General features: G+C 40.0%; 1 protein-coding gene across 1 annotated transcript in view; it reads left to right on the top strand.

The window, feature by feature from the left end:
* Positions 1-13,232, top strand: part of LOC144533778 (zinc finger protein GLIS2-like) — a 36,802-nt gene that overhangs the window by 19,630 nt on the left and 3,940 nt on the right. Inside the window, exons 2-6 of the mRNA XM_078275336.1 lie at positions 1,116-1,304; positions 2,878-3,071; positions 5,747-5,932; positions 7,490-7,623; positions 10,129-10,247. Of these exons, the coding sequence (XP_078131462.1) occupies positions 1,139-1,304; positions 2,878-3,071; positions 5,747-5,932; positions 7,490-7,623; positions 10,129-10,247 (799 nt within the window). The 5' untranslated portion in view covers positions 1,116-1,138. The remainder of the gene's footprint in view (positions 1-1,115; positions 1,305-2,877; positions 3,072-5,746; positions 5,933-7,489; positions 7,624-10,128; positions 10,248-13,232) is intronic.

Raw genomic sequence — 13,232 nt, 5'->3', positions numbered from 1 at the left:
TCATTACTGATAGACTACATTAAACATTCAATTGAAAATAGATATTGAGAGCAGAGATGCTCTCTGAACTAGAGACCAAGTCAAGTCTCAAGTCAATAACCAATGCTGAGCTAAACATGTTTGCTAACCTATCAGGGTGCGTTTTCACATGCCTGATAAAAATAGATGTGGTTGAGTCACAATCTTGATACTTTTGTTTGGGCCTTGTTTTATGAAGTTTTTAAAGCCAAAGCTTATGAGGAATGGCACAGCAGCTTCTGGTGCCATCGACATGTTTGTTTGTCCTCTCTCACGTTACGTAGGTAGGTAGGTTACGCAGGGAGGGGAATAATGTTCAGCTCATCAGAAGTTTCCTAAAAATAAACATTGTTCACCATTCCCGCATTTCGAGTCTGAGTCGAGTCTGAAGTGTCGACACTGTGTGTGTAGTTTCGCTTTGCCAGACCTTCCTCCACAGCGCTGCGGAGGAGGGTCTGGTTAGTCCACACAGCATTCTGGGATGAGAGAAAAACATGCTCTGGTTTATTGGCATTTCTTTAAACCAATCATAATCGTCATGGGCGGTGCTAAGCACCGGACAGAGCCACGGTTCCGCTGCAAAATAACTTATAATAGTTTTGGTGGAACATGTGTACGTTCAAAAGTTGTTTTAGTCGTGCAAAAGAAAACTCAGATAGGACAGATAGTCTAGCTAGCTGTCTGGATTTACCCTGCAGAGATCTGAGGAGCAGTTAACCATAGTCCTCACAAATCCACCGGAGTTTAAAATTCGGCGGAATTTCGGAATTTCCATCGGCAACGGAGCAATCCCGGAAGTGGGACTTCGTGGATATAGACTAGCCCGGCAGTTACTGTACGTTAGGTATTACGTGTTACGTAGGTAGGTAAGTTATGCAGGGAGGGGAATAATATTCAGCTCATCAGACATTTCCTAAAAATATAGATTGTTCACGAGTCCCCCATTTGAGTCCGAGTCAAGTCTAAAGTCTTTTGAGGATGACTCTCAAGTCAAGTCTGAAGTCACTGTGTGTGCGAAATAAGTGCGACTCAAGTCCGAGTCTCAAACTCGAGGCCCCATGTCTGATTGATAGTTTATTAACACTCTCTCTCCTCAGGTGGGCAGGAGCAACCAGCAGCCATGCTGTCATTGGACGAGCCGCTGGACTTGAAGCTTCCCAAGGGACGGACAGATGGGCCAGCCAAATTAGGAAAGAGGGCTTGTCCTTCCTCTATCTGCGCCCCTCTCAGCACCACACGACCACGCCTGCTATGCACAACCTTTCCGTCTCCTCCCTCCTCCCCAGGTAAGAGTTAACCACGTAAACTGAAACCCGACGCACAGTATCAACAGACATATCGACAAAGTCTCCATCATTTCTACCCTCTCTCTTACACAGACGCATAGGCGTAATTTACAGGAGTGGGGTGGGGGGCAACCCACCCCAAAGTGGCCAGTGCAACCAACCCCAAAAACCTATATCATAACTTCCTTTACATAAATAAAGACATTTGCACCATAACTTGATGCAGAAAAATTCACCAGAATGCAGGAAATTAAGTGTTTGATGCTCAAAATTAAAATTTTGCTCTAAAGTGGAGATCTCAACCCCACCAAAGTTGAACCCAAAGTTACGCCCTTGCACACACAACATGCCTTTGCTGATGCCATGTTGCCATGATTAAGACTGTGATAATGCAATAGAACAGTAAGTGGATTCTGTGTTCTCACTCCCAGTAACTTAATATTGTAAATCTAATGAATGGTATCTGTCCTCAAATAGACATACCTTGTTCCCAGATTTGTCAGTGTGGCTCAAAACAGAAAGACTGTGCCCAAGTGCGCCATAATGTGCAGATTGTCTAATGTGTGTTTATGGCTGTTATTGTCTACTCTCTGTGTATTGTTGTTGTTTAATAATGCCCTTTTTGCCCTCTCATTCTTGTGCCTGCTATGATCTTCTTTGGGTCTGAGTAGCTAAATCTTCCCAAATGGAGGCACAAGGACGTCATGGGTCCTTCACATATTTTAGAGTTTTCTAACAGCAAGATTAGGAAACTGTGCACTTAAAAGCAATATTAATCAATATAATCAAATCAACAACTATGTGGGATTTTTAACATGTTCCTAACAGTGACTAGCCAAGTTTTTATCCAACTCGTTTACCCAATTTCTCTGAGGTTGGAGGTTCACCCAAAGTGTAGTCTGGCATTGCCAGACCTTCCTCCACAGTGCTGCAAAGGAGGGTCTGGCTAGTCAACACAGCATTCCGGGATGGGAGAAAAACGTGCTCTGGTTTATTGGCATGTCTTTAAACCAATCACAATCGTCTTGGGCGGCGCTAAGCGCTGGACAGAGCCACGGTGCCGCTGCAAAATAGCCTCGGGAAGGAACTTGTTTTTGTGGAACGTGTACGTTCAAAAGTAGTTTTACTTGTGCAACAGAAAACTCAGATTGGACAGATAGTCTAGCTAGCTGTCTGGATTTACCCTGCAGAGATCTGAGGAGCAGGTAACCATAGTCCTCATGAATCCACCGGAGTTCAGAAAGCCAACACAAAGAAGCGGGAGGTAACGGACATCCGGCCGAAATGAGGGACATCCGGCGTAATTTCCGGCGACATCTTAACAATCCTGGAAATGAAATGTCGTCGATATAGACTACCCAAAGTGTAATAAGGGCTCAAACCAGTTCGGGGTTGCATAATGTAGCCAAACAATATTAGTTAAAATATCCAAATGTACACCAACAGCAACTTTTAAACCTCAGTAAGTAGGCTACCTACAGTAACTAAAATTCAACATTGCTGAGTCATTATATGGAAAACCTTTACTTCAGTCTGACAGATGTAACATCATCCCCTCTAATCTCCAATCTAGAGTCCCAGTCTTCCCCTCAAGAACGACCCGGGTCCTGCTTCAGTCCTCCAGCCATGGACCTCAGCCTGTCCCCCTCCTCCCGCCATGCCTCCTCCCTCTCCCCGTCTCCTTCCTCCCCCTCCTCCCCCTTCCCTTCCTCACCCCTGGAATCCCCACACTGCAGCAGCAGCCCTCAGCCACATCTCTTCTCACGGGTGAGTGCAGGCGTTCGCACACTGAGACGACACTAACAATAGCTTTCCAATTATGAACATATTGTCTAATACGTCTTGTTTCAGCCAATGTCTTGATATCTGTTTTGTAATTGTTGCGATCAAACTCAATCTAGACTGGAAATGGCGCAGGTGCAATGTACATTAAAACACTGTGCAGAGACAGAAAGACAAAGAGAGAAGAAAAAGTAATTCTCACAAAAATTCTAATGAATACAGCCAGATAAGATGCATTACAATTACAGTCATATTAAACGGGATAATACATTCAGCTGTGCCTGCTGTTTCATTAAACAAAAGTGCAAGAATAATAGATAAAAAAGTAAAGACAATAGAAATGTCTGTGGCCCTTTCTGATAAATAGCTACTGTTACACACTATAGGGGAACACACACTGGTGGCATATGACAAGGGCCATCGTGGGTTAAAGGAGTAGTGACATTTTCGGAATTATGCAACATTATGTTTGTACTGTAAACATGAAGCTATGGCCAGCAGCCAGTTAGCTTAGCATAAGGACTGGAACCAGGGTAAAGCAGCTAGCCTGGCTCTGTCCAAAGGTAACAAAATCTGGCAACCAGCACCCCTAAAGCTCATATTGAACATTATATAAGCTGCCTGCGGCAGCCGAAAATGACACTGTCGGCATGAAACAAAACAGTAAAGTTGCAGTCGGAGAGCTAAACAGTGGGTTGAAACTCCTTATAGGCGTGTAGGTGTGTATCTTCAGGTCAGCAGTTAATCTTATCCATAGGCATGACCACCGTCTTTTCAGAAGAATCCAACCAGCTACTGATTGTGGCTGAATGTGCTCCACTCTTCTTCAACAGGATTGAATTGAATTGGGATCCTGGGAGTGAATCTAATTTGCTGGTGCAATGTCTGCACACAGCACACAGCCGTCCACTGACTCTGTCTAAATCAAATTCTAGCCATGCTTGAGTGATAAAACATGAAACACACTGCTTCTTTTGTTAGAGCATCTGAGTCTCCTCTCTTGGCACAGATTCATCTTTTCGCTCAGAAAGTACCCATTTATACTGTCTAAAACATTAGAAGTGGAGTTTGAGACACACTCATTATGTCTCCCAGACATATTTCAAAGATTTCTTTGAAACTGTTGGCAGCAGCTTTGTGTCCATAATAACTCGCTTAGCAGATAAGTATGAATTTCCCTTCCAATTTCTAACATGCAGACTTTTAGACCATCTTTAAAAACAACCCTGTTTGTTGTTCCCATATAACTAAACTGCATTCTCAATTACGTTTGGAGGGAACCATATGTTCTCCCAGGACATGTTTGTTTCAACACGTCCTTGTAGCAGTGACGCAAATGTTGATTTAAACACAAGGTTAACGTTGTGAATCAAACAAATCTGCTTGGTTAGGTTCAGAAATGGATAATGGTTTGTATTAAAACAAGCATGTTTGTTTTGTAACTTCTAAGTTAGCTTTGTTATAAATTAAGACATACGTGACATAAGTTACGTATACCTACGTGAGTTAAAATAAGTCAACGTTGACTTGAATGGCAGAGGGTTGCAGAGAGGGTGGATATTTTTAAAGGCAAACCTAAACGCTACCTTTTTAGCCATGCCTTTTATTAAACAAGTTATATCTACTTCTGGTCTGTTTGTTTTAGTTAGTTTTATAATTAATTTCATTAGTTGTTTTTATTCTAGTTATTTATTCTAGTTATTTATGTATTGTTTTAACAATTTACAGTTTATATACTTATTAGCCTTTGTTCAGAGCTTTTATTTTTTTATTTATTTATATATTTAAGTATCTTTTGGTTTTAGGTGTCTTGCCTCTGGTGTTTCCTCACATATAATGGCGTTTCCTTGGTTAGGTTCAGCTTGTTCCTGTTTTGACTGGCATGGGTGGTTGGGTAGGTGGGTGAATGGGCTGAGAGGTGGGGGGCAATTGTATTATATGTGTATATCTGTGTTTTTGTTGTGTGTGTGTGTGTGTGTGTGTGGGGGAATTGTATAAAGCACTTTGTGTAACATGTGTATGTATGAAAAGTGCTATATAAAGAAAGTCTGATTGAGTTAGGCATGTTCAGCCCCCCACAAAACGTAGCAACACCTTTATTTAACGGTGGTGCATTGTACATCTTGTTGTGACTTGTCTTGTCGTCAAGTGCTCTGCCTTTTTAATATCACAGGTTTACATACATATCGCTGCTGATTGGCTGACACCTCTGGCACACCCACCAAACGAGAGAAACCATATCTCAGCCCGTAGCAAAGCGGTTTCACACCGTTTTGGGATTGAACGTGCCCCTGCTTTCCAACAGGACAAACAGTGTTCTTCTGGGTGAAAGTCCCATGTTTGTATGACTCATCCATCCATCCACCCACCCCTATCTCCTCCATACACAGAATTTGAAACGCATTTGTGATGTGTCAAAAAACAAACAAAATTTTTCCAGGAGAAAATACGTGCCCTCGAAAACGTTATTGAGAATGCAGTTTAATTGTATGGGAACGTAATTTCTTTGGAGACAGGGCTGTTAAAAAACACCTTAATTTGATCGTCCATCAATGCATACAGAACCAAAGATGGTGGTATTTAACCAAGCAGTATAGCACTGGAACAAGCTTGTCTTCCTTGGTTGATGTTACCTTTCTCTCCATCCTCCTCTCTTGCAGGAACCAGCTCGTCATCGAGGTCTGGAGGGTGGAGCTTCTCCGCAGGGCTATCCATTTTACCTGCCGATTGGAAGCCCACCGAGGGCATACAGCTTTCCCTCCTCCATGTTCATCGCTCAGAACAGAGAGAAGCAGGTATCACTAGAGCCCTCATTGGACGGTCAGCTGGCCTGCCGTTGGATGAAGGTGAATATAATTATTAAAACAAAAACAAATCAATGCACACTGAGAGGCTTGTGTCACTACACTGCATTATGTATCAATACTTACTCAGTGAAATGACAATATAAGTGAAATCTTACCCAATCTTCATAAATGTATTTTTATAAAATAAATGGAAAACCATTGTCAATGGTTTTCCACATTGACAATGACCATACACAAAATAAATTAAATAGTCTCAGTTGAGCATCACCAATCAATAACAATAAGTCAATCAAATGCACAGAATTTTTACTATAAGAATATCATAGAGAGCTGGGTGAAAAGGACTGCAACTATTACTCTGAACACTAGGTGGTGTAAAGAACTAGGTCTAATAATGACAGAGATAGAGGATAAATACTAAAACTATTTTGACACTCGATTAATCATGGTATTCATATAAGCAGAAAAAGCCAAACATCCATGTGTTGTTACATATCAAATGTGAGGGTGTGCTGCTTTCCTTTGTTGTATTAAATATTTAGGGTTTTTTGGATTGTTGGTTGTATAAAAAATCTATCTAAAAATGTCACCTGGTATATATATATATATATATATATATATATATATATATATATATATATATATATATATATATATATATATATGAGTGAGAGAGAGAGAGAGAGAGAGAGAGAGAGAGAGGTTTACTCCTCGATGCAGCGGCCACAGGTTTGACTCCGACTCGCGGCCCTTTGCTGCATGTCATTCCCCCTCTCTCTCCCTTTTCAAGTCTAAGCTGTCCTGTATAAATAAAGGCCTAAATGCCCCAAAAAAATAATCTTTAAAAAATAATAATAATGTCACCTGGCATCTGGGAACTTATGACTTTACAGTTTATTCTGAGATTTTAAAGAAACAAAACTATTACTTATGACAAAGTGCTTCACAAAATTAAAACTCAAGCAGCACATAATTAGACATACAGAATGTAAGGAAAGTTGAAATAAGTTGCAAATATGACAAGTAAATAAGAGAAGTTACAGAAGAATTTATTTTAAAACGTTTTAAGATTATATATATTTAAGATATACCTATATCATTGAAAAGTATTTTTTAAACATTTTATAAATAAAACTCAAAATGATTCAACATCATAAAGAATTACTCCATTACCCTGAGGAAGGCTCAAGCCGACACGCGTTGGTGTATTTTTAATGTCTCGCCCTATGTATTAAAGGACCTTTTATCACTTTTTGGCACCAACCTTGTGTGCCTGGACATGCTTTTTAATGACCTTTTTGGTCAGAATTATTCTTCCTTTTTGACCATTAGGAATTAATTGAAACAAGACTCAAGAAAAGCAGAAAAGTTATGGATTGGAAACATTTAAATCAAAAGAAAACCCCCAGAAATCTTGATGTGAAGTTACATAAATGTAATATAATATAATATAATAATAATGTATGATGTGTGAAATTAACTGCTTAACTTCTCAGAAACAAATTGAAGATGCAGCAGTTATGCTGTATTGTTGCTCATCAGTTTGATCTGAATTGTATAGAAATCTCTCTCTCTCTCTCATTCTGTATCCTCCAGTGCCACCTGCTGTTCGACTCGCTGCAGGACCTGGTGGATCACATCAACGACTTCCACGTCAAGCCTGAAAAGGATTCTGGATACTGCTGCCAGTGGGAGGGCTGTGCCCGTAACGGCAGGGGCTTCAATGCCAGGTATGTTCACACAAAAAATGTACGATAAGACAAACCTTTATTAATCCCTGGACGGAAATTGCAGCGTGATAGCAGCAACTGCAATAACAATGAAAGACAGGCAGATACAGATAAGAGTATAGAACCAAACCAGGATAATAGGAAAGAAAGGTCAACACGTTTCACTTACCATGATAAACTTTGTCAAAATCCTGGTTGGACTGATGTCAAGGAACTCCCTCCTACTGTATACATCAGTTTTATATGTATTGTCATGCTTGTGTTGTCTTTGAATAGAATACACGTTATCGGTTAATGGTTGTGTAATAATATTAGTTTAAAAACATAGTTCAAGTCTTATGTTAAATGTGAAGTTTTTTAAGCTGTAGTTTGCAGTATTGTTAACCCTCCTGTTGTCTTCGGGTCAAATTTGACCCAATTTAAAAAGTTTCTTGTCAAATAATCCATCCATATAGCATTTGAAGAAAATAAATTGATAAAAGAACGTCGAAAAAAGTGACCAATAATGTCGGAAAAAGCTTCAAAACATGGGGGAAAAACAAAAAACGTACAAAAATAGCGCAGAGAAAATTGACAAACATCGGAACAAGTGACAAAAGACTAAAAAAGCAAAAAAGGTGTCGAGAAAAAGTTGCATGGTCGACGGTAAGAAACACAAGGGTTAAAGTCAAAAAGCCATTTAGTGCTACTGTTTGACCAAAGGGCCGTCCACACCAAGAACGATAACTATAACGCTAACTATAAATCTATAGTTTAAAAAATCGTTCTAACTCAAGTGGATGGTGGAGTCCACATCACAACTATTACGACGACGACGACAGTGGAGAACGATATCGTCAGGATCACTTTCAGAGCGATTTGATGAAGGATAGAAACACTGACAGCCAATCACAATCCATCTGAATTAACAACATGACACAGCGGAGAGATAGCCTGGATGCCAGAACTTAACCCCGCCCACAGCATTTGAGGTCCGGTAGTTCGGTCTGGACTTGATCCGTTGTGGAGCAGCTATGCTCGAACCAGAGCTGTTCGGACCAATCAAATTGTCAGGGCTGGGCTTTATACGATGACGGACAGATGATCAACAGTAACGTAATCAACCACGTCCTCAAAGAGCGCTTGGGTTGAATTCGTTTACAACAAAGATGGCTGCCGCTGGAGAATTGAGATGTGTAGATTCCGCCATCGCGTCTGTTATAGAAGATATCGACAGCGCATTCATTTTAAAAGAGGAACAGAGAACCGCGATCACGTATGTATACACATTGTCACACCCGTCCGCACGACACGGAAACTGCCGCCTCTGCCTTTGCTCTGTCGAAGCCTGCCTTTGACTTGCAGCTTCTGTGACGTCTGTCTCTGTTGCTCTGATTGGTTGTAGGTCTATCCAATTGAGTGCAGAGGCATTTTCTTTCCTGGTTCGGTTGAAACACGCCAACACGCCCCATAATCACAGCCCAATGGAGCAGTATCAGACTCATATTCTGACTAGAATCTGAGTATGACGACGTCAGGCTAGTGGAGAGAGACACTGCGGAGAGATTATTGCACACAGGTGGTTAGTGGCGGGACTTTTCCCCTCGGTGCTCCTCTGCACAGATCTGACCCCGCCTGCCCGCTCTCATCCCCGGCTCTCTGCAGCTCTGTGCGCCCGCTGTTTCCTGGAGAAGGCAGCGGTGTCGTTGGTCCAGGGACCATTAAGTATTCTTACTACTATTATAATGTCACTGCTACTACATTGCACATATTTGTACATGTTGTTCATACATTGTTCATATTACATAGCCATATTTATTCTGCTCTTATAACACTGCAATATATTTCTTGTCCTGTCTATACTTTGTATATCACATTGCACTTTGGTCGGTGAGGTTTAAGAAGTTTAGTTGAATACTAATTATCCATATGTATCAACTTTAATGCAGGTCCATCCTACTGTTATTATAAGAGAGGTATCAAGGCAACATAAACCAAGAAATGCATGCATAAAGTGACCAAAAAGCCATCTGGATTTCTGGACCATTAAATGGTTAAAAGTCAAATCATAAGGATTTTTGCCAAAGGCAGGCCAAGTTCTATTAGTAAAAAGGTAGACGAACTGAAAGAAAAGATGTTTGCTTAAAAATACTGCAAATTACACCAAGAACCAGTTGAAACACATGTATGCTTTCCCAGGTTTGTTTTACTTGCACATCTGCTGTAGTATATTGTAAGGCATTTGTGTAATTTTAGTCACCCTATGCAAAGTGCATACAAAGTATGGAAATGCAAAAGTACAGTAGTTTTCCATGGTCTATGAGCCGCAGCCTTACACACCCCTGCAGCTTCCAGGTAGGCAGGTTGTTAGACTGGATCATAGATCTAGCTGCCTTATATGGTAACACAACTGGTTCTAATTTAAATATCAGCAGCCACATCTTACAGAAAGATACTGGACATTTCAAAAACAAATTAGTGTATGTGTGTGTATTATTTAAATAGAATTTGTTTAATGTTTCATAGATATAAAATGCTGATTCATATCCGGACACACACCAATGAGAAGCCGCACCATTGTCCCACCTGTAACAAGAGCTTCTCACGTCTGGAGAACTTGAAGATACACACCCGTTCACACACAGGTGAGTTTATGATGAAAACAAAATGCAACCAGGCAGCTGTGAAAAATCTACATAAGGTCTATATTATTATTGCTAATGAATCCCATTAAAAGACCAAAACCAACAATAAAATGATCCTGTGAGGGCCAAATCTTAAAAAGTGGTCACTCAAAGCAGATTTTATAAAGCATCCGCCAGAGCCACAGAAAAACAAAATCCAAATTTCTACTGTAGTACTACTCTAAACTCTAAATAAAATGATTCTTATGTGTAAAGTCGGTGGACTGTCTCTTTAAATGTAGCCTGCCATTTTTAACCTTTCACAAACTCACAAATCAAATCTCACTTTTTTGAATACCTTTCTGTCTTATGTAAAGCACTTTGAATTGCCTTTATTTAAAATTGCTATACAAATAAATTTCTGCTGATAAAGAGTTTAGTTTAGTTTGAGTTATCAGTGTGACTGTGACATGAACCCAGAAGTGGAGAAATCCGAGTCTTCTGCAGCCTTCAGGTTTTTTTGTGTTTTGTGTTTTAATTCCCTCCGGTGCTGCCGGGGTCAGTTCACATCTTCCTTACTTTGTCTCTGCTTATCAGCTTTTCACACAATTCAGCACTTTTACTACATTTGTTTTGAGTCCACTGCAGAATGACCCATGATCGTGTAGCTGACGGTCCAACTCTTAGGTTTAGACTGAAATATCTCGACAACTAGGCTATTAGATGGATTGCAATGAAATTTGGTACGGCCATTCATGGTGGCCCGATGATGAATCCTACGGACTTCGGTGATTCCCTGGTTCTTTCTCTAGAGCCACCATCAGGTTGACATCTATGTTTTTCACTGAAATACTCCTGCCGGCCCTGGCACTGGGGTAGGACCATCACAGGAAAGAAGGAAATTAAACAAAGAGCAACTCAAAGATTAAAGGGAAAAGGAAACAATAACATGAATTGGCCGTCAGGTAGGCTATGTAATATACATATAACATACCTGACGGGTCTATTTAATTCATAAAATAACTTTACAGTGCGCGATGTCGTTGTACATCAGTAGCCGACATTAAATTACGTCCCCCTTCCATTTAGCGCAGACGTTTTCCTTTTAGTCCGTGTTTTTGTTGCCTTACTATTTTCTTTTCCCTTGTCCCCTGTAACGTTACTTGTGTAAAGCATCCATGGGTTTCATGAAATGCGCTTTATATCAAGTCCCCGTGTGCAACACTTGAAATGCAACAATGCATCTGTAATTTATTATTAACTTATTCTTTTTATTGTAAATTAATGATTTTCTGTCTGGACATTCATCTCAGTAATCTACAGTGGGCAATACAGCACCTTAAAGAAAAGACCTTTACAACAGCAGGTGCTGTAAAACACTACCACTTTTGTCCAAAGCTGCCGCTAGAAACTGCCACAAACTGAAAGTTACATATAGCCATTTTAAATATTTTGTCCAATACTTTGGTTTATGTCCAAATATCTACAAAACTGACAACCATTTGGTCAGCCTCTCCTGTATTTAGCAAAGATTTGCAAATGTTAGCAAACTAAAATGCTAAACTAAGATGGTGAACAACAAGCATACACATCATACCAGCTAAACACCAAGGTGTAACAGTGGAAACTAGGCCCTTGGCTAAGAAGATAGAATACAGAAATGCACACATTGGTAAAAGTATTTGTCCTTCAAGGGGCATGTGGAACCACAGGGTTGAAGCTGTGTTTTTACTGCCAGACACATAACAAACCCATATACTTTTGCCCGACTTCATTATCATCCCTGTATTTCACAATACATGTCACCTCTTGTTAACACAAGAGGTGACATGGAACAAACGGAATACTGAGACTGGAATTTACTTGTATCATCACCTGTCTTTACAAGTCCTTTTGTTTCATATTCAGCCTTCACAATGTACTTCAAGATATGAAAGTATTCTGGCAATGGGACGAGAGACAATCCCCAGCTCCCAGTTTTCTTTCATTATCTAAAAAAAGACCGGTTACACAGATCACTGGGCCTGAACTGAAAACTGGTGGAATGATCAGCCAAATTGAGTCACTGGATTCATGCATTATACAATGAACCGGATCTACTAGAAACAGGATCAGCAACTACTTGAAGCTATTCAAAGCTCCTGATGACAAGGGAGTCTTTCCACACCCATGTATTAAGAGCTTGTGCAAATACAAATATCTTTTTTTTTTTTTTCACATGGCAAGGTCATTTCATGTCATCCTGCTTGTGTAATTCAACCATGGTGACTGCTAGTCTTATATATCCTAGTGACTTTGACTTGTTTACTTTGCCAGTTTCTGAATGTTAGCAATGGATTGGGTTTTAAATCCTTGTTGCGTTACCTGTTATTCCTTCCTGTGTGACGTTGATAAATGTATGGAAGCCCTGCTGTAATGGAAAATTCCCATTTTTTTTAAAGCTAAAAATCTGTTTAAAAGAAACATATCTTAGTGTGCTCCTGCTATAGCGGTATTCTCTTCTTTTTTCCCGTAAAATGGGGGTGACACATCACAACTTTACACATTATAATCAGTTTGCTCATCATGAGTGTGGTCATCACGAGGAGTACTAGTGGGCCTGAAAAAAACAGTTGTGTAAGGTCATCTCTTGAGAAGTGTTTCTAATTTCGAGAAAATAAACTAATGAAGTCAGAGGTATATCTCAACATATTTCAAACATAATAGCCTGTGTTGCAAACAGTTTCAAAGACTGGGTATAGGTTCTAACAAAAAAAATATATAATTTCCAGTTATATTATGGGAAGTCTAGGACTCAGCTGTTTTGAAGCCTGACCCATAATAAGCACTTAAAGTCAAAATATCTCAGTCTCTGCTGGACTAATTTTATCCATTTTGAAACAGCTTTCGCCACCTGTTTTTGCTTTGTTTTGTTTCTATAACCTTATTTTCTTTCACTTTATTGAAATACTTTCAACTTTAAAGTCCTTGTAAAGCAATGACAGAATAAATCTTCAGGAATCAGTA

Source organism: Sander vitreus, chromosome 2 (assembly GCF_031162955.1).
Source record: "Sander vitreus isolate 19-12246 chromosome 2, sanVit1, whole genome shotgun sequence".
Classification (NCBI taxonomy): Eukaryota; Metazoa; Chordata; class Actinopteri; order Perciformes; family Percidae; genus Sander; species Sander vitreus.
Note: the sequence above shows the minus strand (reverse complement) of the source record. Positions and strands in the feature narration are given on the sequence as shown.